This window comes from Colossoma macropomum, unplaced genomic scaffold (genome assembly GCF_904425465.1).
Source record: "Colossoma macropomum unplaced genomic scaffold, Colossoma_macropomum, whole genome shotgun sequence".
Lineage (NCBI taxonomy): Eukaryota > Metazoa > Chordata > Actinopteri > Characiformes > Serrasalmidae > Colossoma > Colossoma macropomum.
In genome coordinates, this window is record NW_023494795.1 from 40,423,431 (window position 1) to 40,450,140 (window position 26,710).

The 26,710-nt window shown below is 38.6% G+C and overlaps 1 protein-coding gene and 1 non-coding gene across 2 annotated transcripts in view; both read right to left on the minus strand.

Moving 5' to 3' along the window:
• The window catches only part of nrxn3b (neurexin 3b), a 308,570-nt gene that overhangs the window by 205,540 nt on the left and 76,320 nt on the right, over window positions 1-26,710 (minus strand). The window contains exons 7-8 of the mRNA XM_036582439.1: window positions 18,917-19,355; window positions 4,579-4,962 (exon numbers count right to left, since the gene is read on the minus strand). Coding sequence (XP_036438332.1) covers window positions 4,579-4,962; window positions 18,917-19,355 — 823 coding nt within the window. The remainder of the gene's footprint in view (window positions 1-4,578; window positions 4,963-18,916; window positions 19,356-26,710) is intronic.
• Window positions 24,589-24,779, minus strand: LOC118816339. The gene has a single exon (XR_005007857.1). It is a non-coding gene; the product is annotated as a U2 spliceosomal RNA (small nuclear RNA).

A 26,710-nucleotide genomic window follows, 5' to 3' on the forward strand; every position in this document is an offset into this window, starting at 1 on the left:
GGAAAAACTCTCCTGCACTGCAAGCGAAACCACTTACACTTTGTGTGCATTTAATTTTTTTTGTTATTCCTTCACCAGATGCTACCGTCTTGTTTTAATTGGACTTTGAACAAAAAATGTAAGCAAAACAAATGCTGCCATATGTTTTGTACTATTGTGACACCTATTGCATTGTAAAACTGGTGTCATTACAACCAGTCATTACCACCCTATATTGTGTACATTAGAATTCATTTTGCTATTGCTGTTAGCAGTCACATCATCAATAAAGACAAGTCAGCCATCTTCACTGGAGCCATACATAATAATTTCACATGAGGTGGTTTTGGAGTCTCTGAGACATCCATGCCTACACCCTAGATAATGTCAATCAACAAAAACAGCTTGTTTTTGTGCCACCACTGGTCTTCTGTGGTCTGCTGCTTTGTTTGCTGTTATGCTCACTTGTGCATTCTTGCTTCTTAATAATAACGTTAAACATAATACAGTTTTGATAAACAATGTCCTGCTGCTTTTATTTTTAGGATGTACATTAAGAAAGAACTTTTTAGTAATTTAACTAGAAATACTGACATTCTGCTTTTTCCTTAAAGTTTTAAATCTCATCTTTGGTTCATCACTCTTTATCACTGGTACTGATAAACACTCCTGTGCAAAAGGCATCTAAGACCTGGTAGGCAAAGCCATTTATCTGAAAAGTAAACATTTATTTTTTTAACACTAACTTCTGAATAAATACAGATAAACAAATAAACAATACATTAGTTTCTATCTGTCAGTGTGTTAGCTTAGCTATTTCCTCTTCTTGAGGAGGCCCAGATTTTACAGTTACCATAGGAAAGAAAGGGGCACAAACTAGCATGGGGTAAAACGTAACATGGATATATATATATATATATATATATATATATATATATATATATATATATATATATATATATGTGTGTGTGTGTGTGTATGTATATGATATTTTTCCAAAATATCATTAGACTGATGAACAAAAAAGGCACCGTTTTATAGCCAGCCAGTGGTGCCAATAAATGGGACAGGGCTTGAATCCAAGCAAATTATAATAACAGATTCTTTACTATTTTTTTTAATCATATATGTCCACCGTCTTCTAAAAAAAGCCACTTGAGGTTGAGATACAGTTTATTAACTCATGGCCTTCGCGTCATGTCTAATAACACCTTTACTTGTGATAAAATCACTGTAATGCACAGCCTCAAGTGGTTTATTGCTTTATTGGCTACACTGTATACATCTACCTTACTCTGGTGAAGCTGTCACATGCCCATTCATCTGGACCAAGCAGGCCTATATGCTAATATAAACATCCCCATGAGGCTGGTACATATGGATTCGTAAAATGAGGAGGAGGAGGATAGAGGAGACAGAGGAGGTGTGCTGCAGTGCAGTAAGGGAGGAAGAAGGAGAAGGAAGTGGGAGAGGTCGGCAGTAACATGTGACTGCATGTTCTTGACTGCAGGTGGAATGGCAAAGACAGTGGTGCAGCGCCATGTTAACACATCCACACACACATACACACACAGGCCTCTGAGTGTTTCAAAAATAGAGTACTCTCCAGGACTCAGGCAAGGTTAACGTGATCGGACAGCACTCTCCGCTCTCTCCTGTTAACCGCTGCCTGCGAGGATCTTTTCTTTTCATTTGGAAACCACTGCTCCTTTTCTGCATAGCATTTTAAATTCACCTCAAATTAAACCATCACTTCAATAGAGCTGGGAAAAATGATTAATTCTTAGCTGCATCTCTTAAAAGATCTGCATTGATGCATATAAACATAATCAGACTTAAGCTTAAGCAAAAATTACAAAGTTCAATTTGCAACAGTTCCAAGCATTTGAGATGAAAAGTAAACACTATAGGCTTATATGTTATGTATGATGGTAAAGAAAAAAAACAGATCAAATACGTTTTTTAGTTAACCTAATATGCCTATAGATGTGCACCATGTTTAGGCTACATTCAGATCCTAACTAAGCTAATGCTACTTGTGAATATGGACAAATATGGGAAAAAAATCCTAAAGTAGGATAGAGAAATGAAAAATCTAAATAAATCATGTTATAATCATATGACGCCCTGAATCAAAACCTAATCAAATCATGAAGTGCCTAAAGACAATACATTATACATTATTACAGGACATTAAAAATAAGCCATTATGCTATGGTAAAAGAAACGTGACATCCTTTGAGGAACATTTTCAGCTTTGTCAAGGGATGTCAAACTCAACGAGTAAAAGGGTCATATAAAAAAAAACCCTCAAATCTATTTCATTTTTAATTAATGTTGTGCTATAACCCGAAATGGCCATTGTTTATTCTTTACTTCAATAGTAAAGTATAGGCACTTGTAGTAGACCTTGAAATATTACATCAAAACTCCAAATTTTCAAAATTTAAATGTCCCCAGGACCTATCTGCTTGAACGACACACCTGGCATCCTGGCTCAGGTTGTGAGCTGCTAAGTTGACATTAAGTGCTTATATTGGTTGAACTGCATCTGAAATGCAGCTAGTGCATTTGGCGCTATGACTGGTGTGGAATTGCGTAGAATTGTGTAGAATTTAGGTTTAACCATAGTTTGTTGTTGGCGAGTACATAATGTTGCAGTGCATGCTGGGGACTGTAGTGCAGCACATTGTGAAACAGATGGGATTGTGTTGGGCACATGGTTTGACACATGGAATTACAGCTTGTGTCCCGAAGGTTCAGCTAATTTGTAAAATAATGAAAATATGATTTTCCATAGGCATCTATAGCCAAATTCCAGAGAGAATCCACTACAATGATTAAAAAAAAAATGAATTTTATTCAGCAGGGGGACTATTAGCATGCAAGTCACTTTTGAGCACCTCTTTTAAAAGGGAAGAAACACCAAAGGAAAATGCCTTTCAAAAGAATATCTCAGGAAAAGTAAGGCATTCTACACTAACAGACTGCTGTAACATTCCTGTATTAGAAGAGCTACATAAGAAAATTATAAAATCTTATTAACTTATGTAAAAAGACGGGAGTGCGATGAATCAAACATCATCTGTGAGATAATATTTTGATATAGGCTCACACTGATTTCAAACAGGACTAAGCCATGACTAGGAGAAGTAAATGAGATTAGGAGATCTAACTTAGAATATTTCTTTCTTTTCTGAATGCACTTGTTTGAAGTAACACATGAGTTGTAAAGTATTAAAGTAAATAATGTGTGATTTTCATTATATTAATTGATGTTAAACAGGGGGATATAATCAATAACCCTAATGTCTTCACAAGAACATAAATATCATGGTAGTTATTTTTAGATATCATCCAGACCTAATTCCTGCTTAAAATTAAAAGTTGTCAGTCATTAACGTAACATGCCTTATTGCACTTTTTGCAGAAGTCAACAAACTAGCAATGCTAAGTTTGTCAAGTTTGTCAAATCCTTGTTGTCCAGCATCATCCCTTTTATCAGTCTACGGCTCTGGCTCCTATAATGGAGCTAAACCCACCTGACAAAAGCCCTGGAAATACCCTGTAAAATAACAACAGCAACAACAATAACAAAAAAAACAATCCTCCTATGCAATACAAAGATAGCATCCCCCAATAGCTCAGAGTGCCCAGCTATCTACAAAATGTCATAAAAACTTAATGCAGCCTCGCTCCTTAATACACACTCCACAAGGCCATTTCAGACTCCGAGTTGAGTTCAATTTAAGTTGCTGGAGTATCCCTGAACAGAAAGAGGAAATACAAAATGTGCTAAGAGTAAAAAGAGAAATCCTATTAAACCCCCCAGGAAAGGTTACACAAATAAAATCAAATCCCATGAGTTACACATTCCTTTTGGACCTCTGTTGCTGAAGAAGAGGCCAGGTTCACTTTTTCTACACAACAGTGAATAAAGATACTAACTAAATGTCTATACGAGTCTCCAGGCTGATGTGCACTCTTTCTATTCAAATTCCAAATGCTAGTTAGGTATGAAGTCTAAGCCCAGATGCACCTCTCATTTCTGAACTTTGACTAACAACAGAGTCAAATACAACCATATTATTTCTAGTATATTTATGTAAAAAGCATTCTCCCATATTTCTATCAATGAAACAGCATTGAATTCTAAAATTGGGAAAAAATGGATCACAGGAAGGAAAAGAGAAGAAGGTCCAATGCAACAATCCAGTCAGTTGACATCTGCATAGCCAATCATAAACTGCTCTCAAAAGAACCTGTCTTGAAAGAATGCTCCAGGATTTTTCAGCCTAATCTCTATCTGCTCCATCTGTAGTGTCTAGTCAATTACTGCAGACAATAATTTCCCTTTCTTACAAGGGAACAGAAGACCTACTGACATCTAAACCTGTTTATAATAGAAGCCAAAAAGCAGATGCTATAGTGATTATAAATGTGTTTCATGAGAAAAAAGTATTGGGAAATGCATTAACATTATTGTCCATGGTAACCAGCCATACAATACAGATGTGGCAGATAGATATAAGATTGAAAAACACTGAAATATTCATTTTAATAGGCTAATAGGTTTGAAAGAGTCCGAATGCCACTTACCTCTTTCACAGGTTCTGGACCAGTATCCAGTTCCAGTGCAGTCACAGATAAAGCGGTTCCAGCCCTCTTTGCAGACACCATTATTTTTGCAGGGGTTGCTGTCACATTGCTTGCCGCTTACTTTGCTGCAGGAGGACTTGATCCCAGCCCTGTTCTGGGCCTCTGCGATCTGTCGGATGTCTTTGCTGCGCCCATCAATGAAAAGGTCCCGAATGCAGCCCACATAGCCGTAGTTCAGCATAGCGGTCCACAGTTCCGTGGGCAGGACCAGGTCAGCCCGGTTGTCGGGAAGACCTCCCAGATAAAGGTCCCCTTCCAGGTCCAGAATCTCATTTTCCCCAGTGGCAGTGAAGGGTGTTCTGCGGCTATTCACTGAGATGATTCCTGCGGAGGAACCAAAAATAGGCTGATATGTCAGGAGCTCATATAGAAGACTCTACATTTATTAACTCCTTTCTCCCTAGGCTTATTATTCAGTACTTTCTAGGGCTGCACCACAACACTGCAACACCCTAAAGGTAGCATGCTAACAGCAGTGTCACCACTACAACCACATGAAAACACAGTTCAGTAAAGGGAAGCCTATTTTAGACAGTAACCCCTTCTGCGGCAGAACATAATGAGTGCACTACACTCATTACATTCACATTAGGAGGCAACAAGTCAGTGAACATGTTGCCTAAAGTTTGTCTTTTGTGGGTGTGTTTGAGGCTGTTCTTGTTGTGCATGGATGTGTAATCTATTGAGCTACTGACACAAATATGAAAAAAAGTATTGCTTAAAATAACACGTTGTTTAAATCATGAAGTGCTGTTATAAGTTCACAAGTTTGTCTTTTTTTGTCCAATACTATTGGTAATAGGAATGAAATGCTAGTAGGAATAAAAGTTTCAGAGACCAGAGGCTGGGAACCTCAGAGCCCCATGTATATGTTTGGTCCAAGGATTTAGTATGAGCCGAACATTTAGATTGTCGCTTTACCAAATCATTGTTTAACTATGTAGTTAAATTATGATAGTTTAGTTGAGAGTTAACTTTCAGCTTGACTTGTTGCTGTGCCACCGTGTTGTTTGCCACTTGACACTAAATCATGACTACAAATTGCATATTTCTATAGGAGATGACTAGATGCTTGTCACGTTGTCACCTGCTAGTGTGAACTTGGATGGATAATCAAAATGGCCTTTATACTAGCCAAGCTGGTATACGCAAGCACAATTTTATGCTTCAAGTCTATTTATTTGCCACTTGCTGCAAGCAGCATGCCAGTAGAATCATGCACAAAACACACTCCCACTCTTCATTAGAGTAAAAATAAAAGGTTACAGAAACAAGCAATTTAGGGCTGTATCACTTTGCTGCTGGCACAAAACAAGCTTGTGTTTATGGACCCCTCTGCACCATTTTTTTCCAGTGGTATTAAATACTGTGGTGCTAAAAATGAGTCACTTCAAGAGCTCTAGTGACTACTATGAATTATTCACTAACTACTAAGAAAGTAATATGTAAGTTAGTTAGTTATGAGAGTGAGGAACTGAAATGTGGTCCCAAATACACTTAGAGTTACAGACTAAAGGTTTAAATGTGAGGCAGCAGTGTTATCCTGTTAGTATTCAATAAACTAAAAAGTAACTCAGAATATACACCATGAAGAAACTACCCAGAATGTCACAAGAGATCCTTAAAAGAATGAGTGTGCTACTTGTTACAGCAGATGACACAATGATTTACCACAGGGTACTAGAATGCAGGCTTTTCAGAGTAGAAGCATCAATAAACAGGGATGTAAAAGTAAGGACAGAAAGAGATGGAAAGGACATGCTGGGGTTTTCCACCAGGGTTTATTATACAAGTTTTCTGTGTCTCCAAACACCCACATGCCTATTTATCTGTCTAAGCTCTTTGTTCCAGAGAAATACAACTTTTTCCAGCCTTTCATGTGGGCAGAGTGGTGATTAATCAAGCCGTTTCTGGCTGACTTAGGTGCAAATCAACCTCAAGCTGATATATAGCTAACATAGACCAGGGGCATAAAATAAGAGCCTCCCTTTTCTAGCTGTAAAGCCAAGAAGCGTCCTTTTGAAGACTGTGACAAAAAGCAAACTGAACCCCTTTTCTTCACTGTAATCATCGTCTACTCTAATCATCCTACTTTTTCCAGACATTCTGAAATATTTAATGAGCCATACAGGGTATTCACACCTTTAATACCAGATATTACCTAAGATAATGAACCTAAAGCAATTTCTGAAAGTCATGTATAATTTACCAGGTTGATGTAGGTTCTACTTACAACCGCAAATGTATGTGTGAGTTCACAGAATAGCCTATTCTAATAAATGGAAAATTATCATTATTATTGCTGTTATTATTAGTTATATTCACTTTGTCAGAAGAATGTGATGTACTGAATCAAAGATCTGCTTTGAATAGGCTCCTACATAGCTAATTTCTCTCTCAGAAATGAGAGACATCTAACACCCTTTGCTTTTCAGTGTTGCATAAAGATGCATGTCTGTATGCATGTCCTATTCACAAACACATCTTTTAACGAGAAAAAGTGCAAAAAATCTCACAGTAGAATGTCTCGAGTTGTTGACCATTTACATAAGTCACAAAAAAACCAAAAGCTACAGTACTATGCAAAAGTCAGAGACCACCCTCCCATTTATTTCCACTCAAAATGGATATTAAGAACAAGATATTCACGTGTCAAAAAAGCAGGAAACGTATTTAATAGAAAATTGTACACAAGCCTCAACAACTACAACCCCATTTCCAAAAAAGTTGGGATGCTGTGCAAAATGTAAATAAAAACAAAATGCAATGATGTGCAACTAATTTAAACCTTATATTTCATTGAAAATAGTACAAAGAAAACAAATCAAATGTTGAAACTGAGAAATTTGATTGTTTTTTGAAAAATATTTGGCCATTTTGAATATGATGCCAACAACACGTTCCAAAAAAGTCGGAATGGGGGCATGTTTACCACTGTGTTTCATCACCTCTTCTTTTAACAACACTCAGCATTTGGGAACTGAGGAAACCAACTGCTGTAGTTTTGAAAGTGAAATGTTTTCCTATTCTTGTTTTATATAGGATTTTATATATTTCAGCTACAGAATCACTACAGAATAATGTCTGTTTTTAATGCAGTACTGCCTGAAGGCCCAAAGATCATGGCCAGCAAATACTGGTTTTCAGCCTTGTCCCTTGCATACAGCGATTTCTCCAGATTTTCAGAATCTTTTAATGCTATTATGTACCATAGGTGATGAAAAGCAAAAGTTCTTTACTATTTTACGTTGAGAAACATTCTTGAATTGTTGCACTTTTTGATCGTGCAGTCTTTTACAGAGTGATGAACCCCTCCCCATCTTTACTTCTGAAAGACTCAGCCTCATGTTACTGAACTGTTGCCAATTAACCACCAGATATTTTTTTAAGCATTACACAACTTTACCTGCCTTTTGTTGCCCCCATCCCAACTTTTTTGGAACGTATTGCTGGCATTGAATTCAAAATGGGCATATATTTTTCAAAAAACAATCAGTTTCAACATTTGATTTGTTGTCTTTGAAGCATTTTCAATGAAATATAGGGTTTACATGATTTGCACATGATTGCATTTTGTTTTTATTTACATTTTTCACAGCATCACAACTTTTTTGGAAATGGGGTTGTAAATATATTATGAATTTTAGAGCATTTACTGTGTTCACTCTTTACCTTTATTACAGCTTTCATTCTCTTCGAGAGGTTTGCTTTCAGTTTTTCATAAAAAAAAATCAGTAGTGTGTTTGGTGTTGTTATGCTGCTGTAGAATCACTTTCTTTCCAAAGCTTTTCCACAGGGTATTGCATGATGTATTAATATTTGTTTGTACTGTTCAGCATTTATGACACTTGCAATCAAAAAACAAATCTCCAATCCCAGACTCCACAAACTTGTACTCATTCTCAACAATGCTTGACTGATAATTGTTGACATGTTTCGAAAAGTCTGCCAATACAATGTACTGGCCTCTGTTACTTCTAAAGATCTCGAATTTAGAGTAATGCATCCATAATCCTTACTCCACATTTCAGACATCTAGGTTTGGTGCTCTAGTGCAAATTTTCTTCTTTTTCCTTTCACATACATTCAGACCCATAGCGTTGAGTTGTCTTCTCACAATGATGGACAGAAAACGTGTGGATTTTGTTTTTCCAGATCTGAAGAAAGAGTACAGCCTATTTTTCTTCTCTTTCTCAAAGATGAAAGCTTTAAGTACTGTTTATGTGATAGTGACAGTTTTGGTGGTCTATCAGATCTTGCACGGCTATTAGGTTTTCTATATGTTTTAATTCAATTTTAGAACTTTTTGTTTTTTAAATTATTTTTCTTTAACTTCTTTAAGCAAGTGGCCTATTTTCTGTCCAATCTCCCCAGAAATCTCTCATTTAATCATTTTAGATGCACATGAGAAAGAAATTTCTAAGGCAGCTAAGCTATGTTTAGGTAAATGTTTGTGTGAACAATAATGACACAGCTACCCTTCAAAAAATCACACAGCTGTAACTGGTTGGTTTTAAGACTGAAAGGTGGAACGGTGAAAGTGGTAGCAGGGTGCACAAAAGTAAAGTTTAGACAAATTATACAATAATAGATTTGATATTATACTTGGTGGAGGCTTTTGTGTAATTGCATTAAATATACGTTTCCTGCTTTTTTTCCTGGTGCCGAATAAAAAAATGAATTGTATGTATGGCTTATTGACTAGAAATTGAAAAAGGATAGTCTCTGACTTTTGCACAGTATTGTACATGTTCTAAAAAAAATCATTAAATCCACCATTATACTCTAAATATATTAAACTGTTTTTTTAAAGCCACCTCCAGGCCAACAAGATCTCTCAAAGACATACCAAAAGAAAGCTCTTTCATTAAACCAAAAAGACACCTGGAGTTTGCTAAATGTCATTAGCTGAATTCTAGTCAGAGCAAAACCAGAACATAAACATCAAAACTGGGTAAATTGGGAAAATGAGGAATGATCACGCAGAAAAACAACTCTTTCCTATTATGAGATTGTACTGTCTTTCTCCCTTACTGACTGAGAGCACTAACAGCAAGTGTCAACATCTTCTTTACATCACGACTCTGAAGGCAGTTAATGTTGTCCACAGGTTTAATGACGTTGGAAGTTGTGAAACTACGAATAAAACATACATCTCGAATTAGTTGAGTGTTCTAATCATTGACATTTACATGAATAAGTTGCTCCCTGTAACACTGAATAGCTAGGCTAACATTATCAGTGCATGATAGAAGCATTGCTTACAGATGCTATATTCAACTAAGCAAAATAGCATAGAAACAGCATAAACTCAACAAATATCTAAACATATGTAAGGGTAAACATTATAGTAAGAATATACATACAGACGATGCCACGAAAGACAACAGGTGATAGCAGATGCAAACAGATTGTGGAGAAGTTCATCAGCATGTAACTGAACAATGAACACACTTTCTGGTTCCTTTACTTCCTGTGTGATGACACCAGAACCTGTATGCCAAAATCCGCCACTAGGTGGTAGGAAAACGCTACATGTAACAGGTTGTTACAGCACACTCCCCACCTGGCATTATTAAATGCCATTCGAATTACACAAGAACTGAGAATAATAGGTCCTAGTGAGCAGGTAGAAGAAGAATTAATTCTGACAACGGTCTCTGATACAGTTTAGTCCCACCCTGACGGGAGACCTTAATCTCAGCTTTGCGAACATTATTATCCTTGCTGGGAAAGACCTGGGTGACAATTCGCAAGGGCCATTCATTCCTTTCCAGCTGCTGATCTTTGAGAAGTACCATGCTTCCAGGCTCAATGTTAGGCTGAGTGGATTGCCATTTCCTCCTCGGCTGCAAAGAAGAAAGGTAATGCTTCCTCCATCTGCTCCAGAAAGTTTGAGCCAGGTGCTGTACTTGGCGCCATTGTCGTTTGAAAAGGTCTTTGGTTCCAGAGTCGTCAGAAGGAGCTGAAGGGGACGCTTGTCCGACGTGCAACAATGTCCCATGGACCAAACACATCGCAGCCCACATTAGTGAAAGGAGGTTCCATGGATAGACGGTCGGCCGGCAGATCAGCCATCTTCTGCATCTCAGGTCTGCCGCGGAGTTTGCGACAGGTAATACAATTGTGGATAATGCTGCTCACACATCTCTTCGCACCGATGATCCAATAGCCAACCGTACAGATGGCACCTTCTGTGAAGAGGCGTCCCTGGTGTGAAGTCTGTTTATGGTAGTGTCTAATCAACAGTGTTGAGATATGGTGTTTACCAGGAATTATCAGAGGGTTCTTTTCTTCTACCCTAAACACTCCTTCGTTTATATGACCCCCGACTCTGAGAAGGTTCTGTCCATCAATGAAGGGGTCCAAGTTTTTAAGAGGACTCTTTTGAGGAATCTTCTCACCCTTTCTCAAACAAGCCAATTCGTCAGCATATGTGTCCTCCTGGACGGCCCTGATAATTATGCTCTTGGACTGACCGAGCTGTTCAGCTGTGTGTGCTTGTTGACACAAGTGCCATCTTCTGCAGCTGTTGCCTCCTTTATCTGGGTTGCTGTGGTAGCTGTGAGAGATATGACTGACATTGCTAAGTGCACGATTTAGAGACCGCCATGTGGAAAACCTGGAGAAACGCTGGGATCCAAGTTGTTGAAGAGCAGCCTGTGTGTTGAAAGTGGAGACTTGAAAACGGACTTCAGCATCTGTATTTGGGTCAACAAGCTCAAAGGTGTCCAGTCCAAGAGATTCTCTGGAAGCTTGCGTCAGGAAAGTGGGTCATATCAAGCTCAGACAAGATGAGATCTGCCAACTCCACCGCCAGCACAGCAGCGCAGAGCTCCAACCTAGGGACTGTGTGTTCAGGCCGGGGAGCCAGCTTCACTTTGCCCATAACGAACCCTGTGTGAGAATTCCCGCTTTCTTCAATCACTGTCAGGTAAGCAACTGCTGCTATTGCCTTTGTTGATGCATCTGAAAACACACTCAGCTCTCGTGGCCTCAGAGGGAGAAGCTTTGGTATAGGGTCTCAAAATATGCAGGTGACTGAGGTCCTTTAAAGAGTCTTTCCAAGATGTCCACTGGTCTAACATCTCCTCTGGCAATGGCGAATCCCAGTCACATTTCTCTTGAGTGAGCTCTCTCAGAATGTGTTTGCTTTGAATTGTGATGGGAGCAATGAAGCCAAGAGGGTCATACACTCCATTTACCACTGACAGGACACTCCGACATGAGAAGGGCTTCTCTTCAATATCAACTTTAAAGATAAACCTGTCAGTCTTCAGATCCCAATTAAGGCCCAGGCTGTGCTGTACCATAGGATATCTGAGCCCAAGTCCAAGTCTTTCAGGTCATCAGCACGATCTTGAGGTAGGAAGGCATCCATTACCTTTTTGCTGTTAGAGGCAATTTTGTGCATTCTCAGGTTGAACTTTGCAAGAACATCCTGTGTCCTTTTCAGCAGACTGATTATGCCTTCAGCAGTGGGGAGTGACTTTAGCCCATCGTCAACATAAAAGTCACGGTTAACGAACTGCTCCACCCCAGGGTCATAGTGTGGTTCTCCATCTTTCACGGACTCTCTTAGGCAGTGGATGGCAACTGCTGGACTGGGACTGTTCCCAAAGACATGCACAGTCATATGATACTCAATAACATCTTGAGCAGGATCATTGTCTTGGAACCATAGGAAACGTAAGAATTCCTGTCTTGTTCCCGTACACGGAAGCAGTAGAACATCTGCTTAATATCTGCCGTCACAGCAACAGCTTCTTTGCGGAATCTGATGAGGACACCCAAGAGCGTGTTATTGAGGTTTGGCCCCTTCAAGAGGACGTCATTGAGAGATACCCCACCATACTGGGTGCTGGAATCGAACACAACACGGATTTTACCAGGCTTTTTTGGATGGTACACGCCAAAGGTAGGTAGATACCATTGTTCCTCATTTTCCTTGAGCGGAGGGGCAACCTCAGCATGTCCATTCTCTAATATCTTTCCCATGAATGAGAAAAAGTGTTTACTCATCTCTGGCTTCCTCTCAAGATTTCGTTTGAGGAAGAAGAAGCGGTTAAAAGCCTGAGATTTGTTATCAGGAAGCCGCGGTCTTGGACGCCTGAAAGGCAAAGGAGCTATCCAGCTATTGCTGTCATCCTTTTTTAGGTCCTGTTCCATTATTGCCATGAAAGTGAGTTCATTAATGGATGGAGCCTTCTTGTTATCATTGCCTGTCAGCTGGAACACATTACAGCCTAAGCCATCACCTTCACAGGTAAGTGGTTCTCCAAGACATGCATTAACAGACTGCGAAGATTTGGGGCAGAATTTCTCCTTCACATTGAGGATACTAGGACAGGGCTCGAAGAGAGTAGGACGATCTTGTTCTAGGGCATTTGTGAAGAGGGTGGTCACACGTAGTGGCTTGTGAGCATTCCCCAAACAGACATTACCCATTACCACCCACCCTAGATCGAGCTTCTGGGCATAGGGAGCATCTGGTGGACCACTGACATGCTTACGAACCTTGTGGAGTCTGATGACATCACGGCCAAGCAGAAGCATGATGGGCACATTGGGCTTCAGTTCTGGAATGAGGTGAGCTATTGGCTTCAGGTGAAAATAGAAGGAGGCAGCACTGGGCGTTGGAATCTCCGCTCTATTGTCTGGTATCTCATTGCATTCCAGCAATCTTGGTAAACGTTGAATGGTTTTACCATCTAGTGACTCAATGTAGAAGCCAGAGGTTGCCCTGCCCATATACTCACTCACACCCAAGCAGGTTTTCAGAGTGTATGATGAAGTTTTCAGAGTGTATGATGAAGGGCCTTGCACGTTGAATGTGTCAAAGAAGTCAGAGCGAGCCAAAGACCTATTGCTTTGTTCATCCAGGATAACATATACTTTCATCGCCTGGTCACGGCATCCTTCAGGATACACTTTGGCTAAAAGGATCTTTGAGCAGGACCTGTCTGTAATATCTCCTCCACAAACCTGCGTGCACTGATTAGTGACCTCTGGTGTTTGTGTGGACTTCGGCTTCCCGCCATGCTCTGAGGAGGGGTGTGTATCTTTGCCCCACAGCGGTGGATGGAGAACAGAAGGGTGCAGACCACTACCACATTCAGTGCACTTTATAGTGCTTTGGCATTCTTTGGCAGTGTGTGCTGTGGAGATGCAACACTTAAAACAGATACCATTCTTTTTCAGGAAGTTCTTGCGCTCCTCTATGGATCTTGCACGAAATGCGCGGCACTTCTGTAGAGAATGTGGCTTATTGTGGACAGGACATGTCTTGTCAGGATCATCCAGTTTCTTTTTTGTTCTGTCTTGATTTGAGCAGGCAACTGGTGACATGTCTGTTTTGTGGACAGAAACCTCCTTCGATCTGCTAGCTCTCCATGGAGGTTTATCCATTTTGTTGGAGTCTGTTTGACCTGTAAGCATGAAACTTGGGTCATTTCTAATCTGAGCTTGCTGGTAAAGAAAGGCATCGAAGACAGAAAAAGGAGGAAATGCAGCTAGATGTTATTGTTTATAGGATCCATGGGACTGCCACTTTTCCTGTAAGCCATTTGGAAGTTTTTGAACGATGCGGTCGACACCTCTGGCTGTGTCGAGATAGGAAAGGCCAGGAAGATCTCCCTCTGCTTTAGCGGCATCCAATCCATCAACAAGTCACTAAGATCCCTCAGTTTTGAGTAATCTTTGTTGCTGATTCTGGGGAAACTGTCTAGTTTCTGGAACAGAGCTTTCTCGATTACCTCTGCTGAGCCATAGCATTCATCCAGTTTGCTCCATATCATCTTCAGCCCCTTTGCTGGCTGGTTTATATGTATGGATCTTATGCGCTTTGCATGCTCAGCAGACTCTTTTCCAATCCATTTGACAAGAAGATCCATTTCTTCAGTACATGTCAGATCCAAACCTCTTACTGCATTCAGAAAAGAATGCCTCCAAGCCCTGTAGCTCTCTGGCTGATCATTAAATTGAAGCAGACCAGTAGTGAGTTCACGTCGTGCTAGAAATCTCACAAAGTCTGTCATGTGGGAATCAGCAGCATGAGTGGGCTGTTGCATATAACTGTGAGGGTGAAAAGACCTAGCATTGGTGTTGCTATGTGGAGAATAAAGTATTGATTGGTTCTGTGGACAGGACGGAAGACATTCCTCCTCATTTTTGAATGTAACACTGTGAAGAGGCTGGCTGAACTGGGTTGGAGTGCAATCCACGTTTGATATAAGGAAAGGGTTCGGAGACTCCTGTTTACTTGGGGTGTGGGAGAAGTCAAGAGTATTTGCAGCAGGTGGAATAACGCTTTCAGGGTTGTATACCGGCTTGACCATAGATGGCTGTGTGTGTGACCACTTTGCCTCATCCTGAAAGGGTGGATCCTCCTCTTGTGCTAAACTCCTTTCCTCACATATCTTAGCTTGCTCCTCCACGTAATCTTGTGTGCGCTGGGCAGACACAAATGGTGATGAAGCAACTGGGAGCTTACAGCTGAGTCTTCCTTCACTAATAGTGGCTGCTGCCTCAAGTGCCTCTGCCTTTACTGTGGCAACAGCAATTTCCTTTTCTATGGTCAGCATCTCCATTGTCGCTTCTAGCTGAACTTTCTCCATTCTCATTCTGATCTCTTTCTCAGTGTACATCAAGCGTGTTTTGGCTGCTTCAGCTTTAGCCCTGGCTGCAGCAGCAGCAGCACTAGTGGATGATGCTCTGGAGCTTGCAGACACAGAGGCATGAGACCTAGTCTTAAGGTTTGTCTCCATTGTGCAGATGAGCTATGTTTATTCTCAGTCACTAAAGTAGTTGATGTGTGATGGCTGTTAGCACAATCTTCTAACTGCGTTGCTTGTCTGTTAAATGGCGTCTTTTCACTATACTGTCTTTCTCTCTTACTGACTGAGAGCACTAACAGCAAGTGTCAACATTTTCTTTACATCACGACTCTGAAGACAGTTAATGTTGTCCACAGGTTTAATGACGTTGGAAGTTGTGAAACTACGAATAAAACATACATCTCGAATTAGTTGAGTGTTCTAATCATTGACATTTACACGAATAAGTTGCTCCCTGTAACACTGAATAGCTAGGCTAACATTATCAGTGCATGATAAAAGCTTGCTTACAGATGCTATATTCAACTAAGCAAAATAGCATAGAAACAGCATAAACTCAACAAATATCTAAACATACGTAAGGGTAAACATTATAGTAAGAATATACATACAGACGATGCCACGAAAGACAACAGATGATAGCAGATGCAAACAGATTGTGGAGAAGTTCATCAGCATGTAACTGAACAATGAACACACTTTCTGGTTCCTTTACTTCTTGTGTGATGACACCAGAACCTGTATGCCAAAATCCGCCACTAGGTGGTAGGAAAACGCTACATGTAACAGGCTGTTACAGCACAGAGATACTGCTGGCATTGTGGATTCTGTTAGGCATCAGGACATTTTGGAGATAATTAAGAAAATGATGGCTTAACTGATACATCCAATACATTGGCTGAAAATATCAGTTGATATTGAGGTGCCACAGATTTGTCAGTACCAGCAAAAATCACGCTGATACTAATATTTAATAGTATGACAAAGTACCAATATTTAATAGTATGATACGCTACTGACAGTAGTCACCAGATTGCACTGGTTAATCTACATACTGTCCAATGACAGCCTTCTTTTTTTTTTTTTTCTCTACAACCCCTTTGGGATGCTGTGCAAAATGTAAACAAAAACAGAATGCAATGATGTGCAAATCATTTAAACCCAACACAGTGGTAAACATGCCCTGTCCCAACTTTTTTAAAATGTGCTGCTGGCATCAAATTCAAAATGGCATATATTTTGCAAAAAACAATGACATTTCTCAGTTTCAACATTTGATATGCTGTCTTTATACCATTTCCAATTAAATATAGGGTTTAAATGATTTGCACATCATTGCATTCTGTTTTTATTTACATTTTGCACAGTGTTCCAACTTCTTTGGAAATGGGGTTGTATGTAAAATTATTAATTCAATATTGTACATTATATATTATATTATATTATATTCAATATAGTACATTTATTGTAAAATCCTCTTCTCTATTCATATTATTTTGGTAATGTTATTGTTTTGCTATCCGGTGTCGACCAGAGGAGAATGGGTTCCCCTTTTGAGTCTTCGTTCCTCTGAAGGCTGCTTGCTCTTACTCTTAGTTTTTCCTTGCCACTGTCACCCCTTGGCTTGCTCACTGGGGCTTGGACCTGGATTTTCTGTAAAGCTGCTTTATGACCAAGCCTGGTGGAGCACTATATACATATACTACTAGTATAAGTGTGAATATACTTGACTTAACTAGTATGTTTTATGCTGTAAATGAAACAAGACACAAATGTAACTTTTAGCAAAAGGATAACATTTTATAATGCATAAAAAACCTTTCTATGAAAAGAACTGATGAAAAATAAGAAACTAAAACTAAATATTTTTCATCATTTTGAATAATATTGGTCAATGTAATATAATATATCTTGGTCATCTGGATGTTCCAGAAGTACACTGATCAAAAAGGTTCCTAGATCCAGACTAAAAGAGTTCGCTAAACTATTAGATCATAGACTTTTATACTGACCATGCCAGGCCCTTAAGCAAAATCCTTTGCAAATCTGTATGCTGAACAGAAAAGGAAAAAAAGACTCAAACCAAAGGCCTGTGTGTGATATCAGGAAATAGTTTGCATGTATGATTGGCTTCAGATCCTTTCATATGTACTGTCCCACCTTACTGAACATCTTAGGAGAAAAGTGGCAAAGAAAAAACATAAAGAGCATAGCCGGAAACTATAAACTAGCTGTCAACACTAACTCATTTTCTGACAGTATACTGACATATATTGTCCACTGATTTATTTAGCCAGCTGTCCATACCACAGTATTGCCATAATAAACAGAAATTGAGATCTATAAAATGTGCAAATGAATAATCTCAAGACTAACAAAATTATGTACAGCAGTGGAGCTGGGTTTTCTGGACTAAAGCAGCACTATCAAATACATTTGAGTTGAGTTGGTCTGGCATTTGTGATCCAGGAACAATATCCAACATCAGTACCTGACCTTACTAATGCTCTTGTGACTGAATGCAATAAAATCTTCACAGCAATATTCTACGGTAAACTCCCTATTAATAGCATTGTTTTCAAAAGAAATGTAGATGAGCAGGTGTGTACAAAATTTTGGACATGTAGTGCATTTACTCCAGAAACTGTCAGCCTCAGTTGCTACATCAAATTTAAGACATCTGTTTGACCAGCTATAGAACAGTGATGGAGGTGAACTTTATTCTGATACTTCTATAAAAATCATCCATGCATTGAAGGGCTTTAAAGACTACAAATTAAGAACATGCAGCATGCAGAGTGTTAATGAAATCTGACCAAAGTTGCAGTATCCTATGTGATCGTTCCATTAGTTAGAGCTCTCTTAAACAAACATTTATAAAACTAAATGGCAAAGACAGTAGCTGTCTCACCTACTTAGAAATCACATACTACATCTACTTCGGTACATAGCTTAACTGACTTATTAGTTCCTGTGATGAACAACTTGCCTGGGAGACAACAACATTCATTTTATGTTCCAGTGTAACTACATTTGTGACCACATTCACATTTCCAGTGTACAATGTACTGATACATTGGCTGAGATGGAATATTCCCCGGTACTTAAATTCTACCCAACATGTGTAGCAGATGTTTAAGCAACTTTTAAGCAACTAAACCAGAACCTATAGCCATGCTGGGTAAAATCTAATGAATGCTGATGCTTTAAACTTTATATAGCTGTTAACATGAACATGAAAGTTTATGTTTTCATTTTTTTTTGTTTTAATTAATGTGTAGTATGTAAGTAATTAAACTACAATGTCTTTGTCTTTGCACTCACCATGATTTTTAATTAGCACTAATACATAGCAAATAACTTTTCTTGCCATGGTGTTTTTTGAACATAGAATATGTTTATAGAAACTTTATATAGCTGTTAACATGAACATGAAAGTTTATGTTTTCATTTTTTTTTTTGTTTTAATTAATGTGTAGTATGTAAGTAATTAAACTACAATGTCCAGTATTGTATTCTTCTCTAAGTATACATGTTCAATGTAGTTTGGCAGATAATCAGAAGATGAAAAACTTTTAACTACAACATCTGCACTGATCCTACCCTTCATTCTTTTCCCTTCTTCCTAAAGTTTGTTGTTACTTAAAGAATTTGAAACTCACCTGATCTTCCATCTCGCTGAATGTCCACATGGTGCCAGACCCCGTCGTTGACTTTGTTCTGCGTAGCTTTTACCTTTATTGTTCCCGATCCCATATCCAGCAGAATGTACAAGCTGCCATCCAAAAGCTCCACAGCAAAAAAGTCCACCTTGTTGCTTTTCTGGCTGCGGGCATCCCGCTTTTCTTGGGGCTTTCCTTGAGTGTAAAGAATCAGTCCATTGGGTTCAGAAGTACGAAAGTCAAAAGAGATGGAGCCCACACGTTTGGTGTTCCACTTGGGCAGGCTGAGGAACGACTCTGCTGTCTCAAAGGAGATGGGGTCTAGAGTTGGCACATTTTCACATTTGAAGACCACATCGCCCTGCAGCTTCATCTTGGGGTCCGCAATCCGGGCCAGACGAGACAGCTCCAGACGTATGTCATTGTTTTTGTAGACCACCTAAGTCCAAAGAATCATATTATGAGTGACACTGTCATAACTCCAGTCTTAATGTGTTTGCTATTATAGATCACCAAATAAGACTAAGCGTTTGACCACTGAAAACTACTGACATGTAGCTGTATGTATGCATTGCATATTATTATAGTAAGAGTTTGGTTTGTTTTTTGAAATTGTTTACTGGGGCAATCTTATCTTGCAAAACTTTTTTTTCTCCTACTACTGTATTTTTTTCTAAAAATATTCTTGGCCTACATGGCAACCAACAGAGATAATACAGAGAACATTTAAACGGACAACGGATGAAGTAGCACTATTTTAATAAGGTTGACCACAACCTTGTACTTCCCTGTACTAAGGGGAATGTGTTTAAGTTCTGGATGCCTCAGACACAGAGAGTCGCTAGCTCCACTAGCAGAGCCTTCACAGTGAGGTGAATAGATAATGTCTGATAGCAATAGTCAATTTTAGGATCAATTTTATGTGTCTCTCAGGTTTGTCTTACTCAGTAGCTGAGTTTCCATTCAAATGTTTTGCAAATTTTACACAAATTTCCAAAAATCTAGTTAACAGAAAATGCAAATTAATCAGTGTTTATATCAACTACTGTGAAAATTCCTGATGATAACATGACACGCTTGCATTTAATGAGGGCTAAAGTCAAAGCCAAACGCATGACTTCTGTCTCCGCTATGTCATTTCTTATTTCAAAATTTGTTGTTATCACTGTTTTTCACATTTCTCATTTCTTGCTAAACCAACATTTTGGAAAAAAGTTTTTACAAAAAAATTATTTTCTTTAATACTTTGGATATATTTAGAACAATCATCAAAATGTCTTAAGGGTAGGTTTTACCTAAATAATGAGCTGACAGTTTTGTTTTTGTCTAAATATGTCAGTATGATTGTTTAAAACACATAGTGAAACACTTGGCAGGCCCTACATTACGAAAGCTACTGGTTATTTTGTTACTTTGTATGTTGTGGCCTCTGTGTGTGCTGTGGCACAGCAAGGCTTTGATGCACTGCACATAGCTAAGCGTTTACACTAATCACAAGTTCAAAATAATCCAGTTCCTAAACAGCCAAATTGCACACAGTCAGATTAAACATAGATTTTACAATTTCCCACAGTATCCAAATGCACTTAGCTCAAGACTTAAGTACAGTTCATTCCACCAGATGAATACATATTTAAAAACAGAAAGTCAAAATAATTACTGATTTCCTTGGATTTATGACATTTTATGTCAAAATAATGTCTTATTTTTTCTTATTGTTAATTAATTATTTTGAAAATAAATAAGGCGCTGGCACTGAGCCTTGAGTTTTGTAGTTCAATTACATTTTAATCTTTACAGCTGTATCATTCAAATAAATATTATGCTATTATGTTGTATTCATAGCTGCTGTGCTTGCATAGTTGCAAAATGACTGTTCCACAAAAGTCCCAGTTTCCAGTCAATTTTAATCTGTTACCAAACATGTGCCTATGGTGAAATCAATAAAGATTCAAAATGTTTTGAACACAACCAGCAGATTATCTACTGAAGGTCTGTGATTTCCCAACTCCTTTCTTCTAATCAAGCACATTTTTGTAGGTAGCCATTGACAACCCAAAATCAGTAAAAAAAAATGTTCCTAAAAAATGTGGCTAAAGCGATTGCTTACTAGCTACCTTAAAACGTCAAATAAGCTCATCGTTATACACTGTAAAAAGTGGCTCATCAGACCTACCTAAAAAAATTACTTCATGTGGTAACAAGTAAATTAACTTGTTTTATTCAACCTAAATAAATACTTTGAATGAACGATTCTTTCAATCAAAGTATTTTTTGAGTAGAATAAAACTAGTTCAATTGCTTGTTACCACAAGGTTTTTTTTTAAGTAGAGCCATTACAGTGTACAGAAAACGTCTGTTCCTTGAATCAAACATGAATGCAGAAACCTTGTGAAGTTTGTTTCACTAACCTAATTAATATTAAACTAGAACATCCCTTTTGCAGTGCCAGCACCTTTGATCTGAAACTAGGACTGCTGAACATAAGAGCCTTCACATCTAAAGCCATCTTTATAAATGAAATTATTAGTGATCACCAGGGATTTAATGCTCTTTGTCTTACAGAAATCTAGATTACACCTGAAGAATACTTAGCTTTAAATGAGGCTGCCCCCAGGCTATAATTATGTACATAGAGCACATCTAAATGGCCAAAGGGGAGACACGGCAACTTTTTTTAGTGATGTTCTAAGCATTACTCAGAAACCAGGATATTATTTTAAGTCTTTGTGAATTGTTTCTCTTAACATTACTTATCTAGAAATAAGAAATCTTATCAGTCATTTTTTACTCATTACTCTGAAACCTTACTCCATAGGACTTTGCAGAAGTTTCTCTCTCAACAGAAAAACTAGTTGTCACTGTTGAGAAAGCTATAACCTCCTGTGGAAGTATGGAGTTATTGGTAATGCTTGCTTTTACAGTTCCTTACGTTTTAGGTATTAACCAGGTATGTCTGAAGTACAAATTCCAAAGTACTAGATAATTATTCTGCATAAAATTATGGTAAGTTCTAAGATAATTCTACTAAATTGCACTGAAATGTCCAAGACATTCTAGGTTGGGGCTATGTGCATGGTACCAACTCCAAAGTACCTGATAATTATTTGGGGTAAAATGATAAGAACTCAGTTAAGAACTAAATAACACTGAAATGCTGAAACAGGTTTCAGCTTTTACGCTGAAAAGGACTTATATCATATCTCATAATTGGATAATTATTTGGAGTAAAAAGGTGATAAATACCACCATACCCACACTAAAGTTCACTGTAAGGTCCCACATTTAAGCATAAAAATTAATTGGAAAAAGTGGTAAGGACCCAGTAGTTATTTTTTTTACAGCCCCGATTCAATTTCATTTCTTAGGTAACAGACAGCTGCATTGTATGTAAGACTTTTATGTCTTCAAACATCCTCGTATAGCCTTTTTTCTCCTTACAACTTTTTACAGTTTACTTTCTTGTTAAAACAGGTGACATTAACCCTGACTCCTAGTCTTCATCAATCTTAAATGTTCTCTTTATATCTAAGCTCATAGAGAAAGGTGCAGCTCTATAACTGAGCTCATTCTTGTACAGGGATCACACATATATATATATATTTTTTTAAATTTTATCGTCTCCAATTCCACCCGCTAGTTAGGACTCCCCCAATCACACGATACTATCAACGCTAGGAGGGTGAAGGCTAACACAGGCTTCCTCCGAGACCTGTGAAGCCACCGCTTCTTTTCGAGCTGCCGCTCACGCAACGTCACTGGACAGCTGAACGCGCTCGGAGGAAAGCGCCAACCACCAGTTCTGTTACGTCAGCTAACAGACGCCTGCGCTGACTAGCATCGCGCTGAGTGATGGGGGGGAGAGGGAGGGGCCATCCTACCCACCCAGAGAGAGCGAGGCCAATTGTGCTCTCTCGGACTCCCGGCTACGGACGGCTGTAGCATCACCAGGGATCTAACTCATGATCTCCTGATGACAGGGCCAACGCTTAGACGGTTGCAACACTCGGGAGCCCTGGGATCACATTAGACCATGGCTCTGCTGGTGCAGCATCTGACTCCACAGACCACAGATTCAAATAGGCAGGCTAGAAAATCTTGTAAGGGTCAGAGAAATTACACATTGTAATCTGGTCACCTAAACCACCTTTGAAAGTGGTCAGGGACGCATATTCATAACATTTACAGTGTGAACGCTAAAGCATGTTAATGCGTCTTCGACAGCAAGGACCACTTTAATCAGCTGCGTCATCAGCAGAGACTAAAGCAGCTGCTGTAGCTTTTTTCATCTGGATCATCTGTTTACAAGTCGTGTTAACAATTCATGTTGATCCCCGGTACATATTTGTCTGACAACAAACATAGTGAGACACTAAATGTGGGTTGTACTTTTCGTCCAGTCACGAAATCCAGTCACCGGAGATGTATTTGCGACGTGGAAATGCCAGGTGTGAATGGCTACATGTCTTAATGTCCACTTACAATCAGATCACTCGAGATGAATGCTAAAACCATGTGTAAAGGCCTAAGACTGACAGACCTAATAAGCCTGAGAATTGTGTAACTTTTACTGGTTCCAAAGACTGCTCGAAGCAAGCTGTATGATTATACATTAAATCATGATGGCTTTTTCAGCTCCATCAACTGTAACTGTGAAAAAAAACCCTGGCATTACTACTAACTATAATATATGACTTGGTGCACATAAAAGTAACATTACAAGAAAGCCTTCCATCATCTATCAGCTGTTTAAAAAAATAACTTACCATCACATCCCACTTAAAATTCTTCTAATTTGTGATTAACTTCATGATTGCAAACCCTGAAGTTTCCCACAGCTGCAATCTTGTCTTACACTTATTCTCAGGTTATCTTCCATGTTCTCATGTAATCTGCTTGATCTTTAAGAGACTTTTAACACTGGTCATTCTTACATTCTCACATGTCATTGCTCAGCATGAATGTCTATTTTTGATCTCACTAGTAATCCTAATTCCATTATCTGGCGTTACCCAGAGGAGAATGGGTTCCCAGTCTCAGTGCTTCTTCCTCATGCTCTTATTTTTATGATTATTGATCACAAAGTTATTTACAAAACCGCCATAAACCTGTGCCACAACAGAATATCCACACCAACCTACAATTAAGAGGAAGTTCTTTTCAGGTTGAGCTTGCTCACTGCTAAATCTAGATCTAGATGTGTTACAACTAGTGTTGCAACTATACCAAATCAGTATCGGCACCAATACTGGCACTTAAACGGTGGAAGGAACCACCGAACTCTCAGCGTAATGATAGCCTTTAATAGCCTTTAGCCTTGATTTAGCTTTTAGAATAGCAGTCCGCTAGCTGGGCCTGTGCATCCACTAGCCCTGCCTGAAACAACATTAAGCTCAATTTTTAAGCCAGAGACGCTGCTGTGTGCTGATGTGTAAACACCACAGATTTATCTGTATACTGCTAAGTTCTGTTTTTAACTGTTTTGCACAATAAAGATAGTTTACATTTTGTTAAACATGGTTGTTAAACATGGTTCTTATTACAATTGGAAATACAGTAAAAAACAAAAATTTAGCAAAAAATTCTTAAACATCTAACAAATATAATCTGACAAGTAAATTAAGTCACAGGGCTGGTTCCCTAATCTCCAGCCCATGACTACCCCACAAAAAAAGAGGTGCACTGTTCCTGGAGGTACTGCAATACCAGGTCGATGCATGGAGCAGGCAGAGCAAGCTCCTCTTCCGTCTCCCTGTTCTAAAAATCAATTTAATATGTAGTCTTCATATAGAGGACGTATCAGATATTAAACTGATAAGAACAGATACTACACTTGATCTTAGCCAAAAGGCAGAGAAGCGAAATGTCATCTAGCCAAGCTGAGTGTGTTTTATTTGTGACACAGAACATAGATTTTACCCAAATAAAAGATTAAAAAATATAATTGTATTAATATCAGAACTTACAGGTGGGTTAGGGTAGATAGAATTAGAGTTAGTATTGGTATCGGTACTTGGTATCGTCTGATACTAAAGGATCAGCTATCGTATCGGAAGGGAAAAAGTGGTATCGGTGCATCTTTAGTTACAATATCTGTTGAATAAAAAACCTACACAAATAAAATGTAATTGAATATGATGTATGTTTGCTAGCAATAATAGAAAAGGCAGGAAATGAAGACCTCTTAGTTCAGCATACACATTAGAGCTTGTTATTAATGACACAGCTATAAAAGAAGACAACAAATATAAATTCAGTATTAGTAAATTCAAAGTTCATTTCAGATTTGCCTATGCCAATAAAACTATATATATATATATTTTTTTTTCAGTATATTCTGTTGTACAGTATAGCCAAATACAACAAATTACAAAAGGAGAAGCATTGTAAATTGAAATCCACTGAAGCAGAAAATTAAAAGCATTTTTTTCTCCCTAAGGAAAGAGCTTTTTCTGGTATATAGGGCACTGTGTGCACAGCAAACAGCAGTTGTGTTTGAGAGCACAGCTGTCAGCAAACAGATTTTGCAGCTTTGGGATTACAGATAATCCTAGAAGATTTGACAGTAAATCAACACAGGTGCCCTGAGAACTGACTGCAGTGAAAGAGAGAGAAAGAGTGAGATAGATAGATAGATAGATAGATAGATAGATAGATAGATAGATAGATAGATAGAGAGTAAGAGAGACAGAGAGACAGACAGAGATGAACTCGGAAGAACTAGAGGTTTGCAATCTAGTCCTCAAGGACCCGCAGTCGGACCACACTTCTATTCTGCTTCCAGCTGCACACTTCAGCCAGGTAATCAAACGCTGTAGAGTTACCTGGTTTAGGTTTGTTAGGAAATAGAATACAACAAAAATATGGACTGGCTAGAGGGCAGGATTAAGAATTTGTAAATCTTTGAAAAAACTGGGCTAATTAAATACACTAATGGTGTGTAATCCCCTGACAAAACAAAAAAGAAACACACTGCTTTCAAAAAAATGTTCAGTCAATAATTTTTTCACTTCCCCGATGAACCTTGCTAGCTCTAGAATGCAATAATGTTTGTGGTTATGCTTTCAATGGCCATTACCACTGATCAATAGCAATGAACAGGAAATGATGAGATGAAAGAAAGACTGATCCAGCGTGCACAATTTCTCCACCTTTTGTGCTATCCTGACATTTTATGACCCTATCAAGGAACCAGTACAGAGCCAGCCCCAGCATCAACTCCCAAGAGCACTGTTTATAATCAAAACAAAGGGCTTTAATGACTCTATAAGGCCTTGTGCTGAGCCTCAATGCTGGAGTGGACTATTGATCGGATCCTGAGGGAGGAGAGCAGGTGCAATCTCTCTTAGATCATTGTCTTAGTTCTCTTATCAGGTCCACAGCTGGCCACTGTATTAGCCCTTGTATTAATGACAAAGAACAGCAATTCAACATGAGGAAACAAGGTGAAAAGGCCTACTGCTGGTGAAGATGCAAGAACGACATAGTGATTTCGGTGTGTTACAGGAGAGGATCGATCATGAAAACGAAGACAGCTAAAATGGGTCTGTGAATACATTTTTGGACACAATAAAAGATAACTGAATCATTACAAGACTGTAGACATCCATTTTTTGATGTATGAAATACAGTACAATCTTACTGGTTTACTGATTATTACTGGATTATTATACAGGATTACTGATCACAAAGTTATTTTATATTACTTCCATAAACCTGTGCCATAACAGAATATCCAATATACAATTAAGAGGAAGTTAATGAACTCGGAAGCTTTGACTAATAATTGTATTA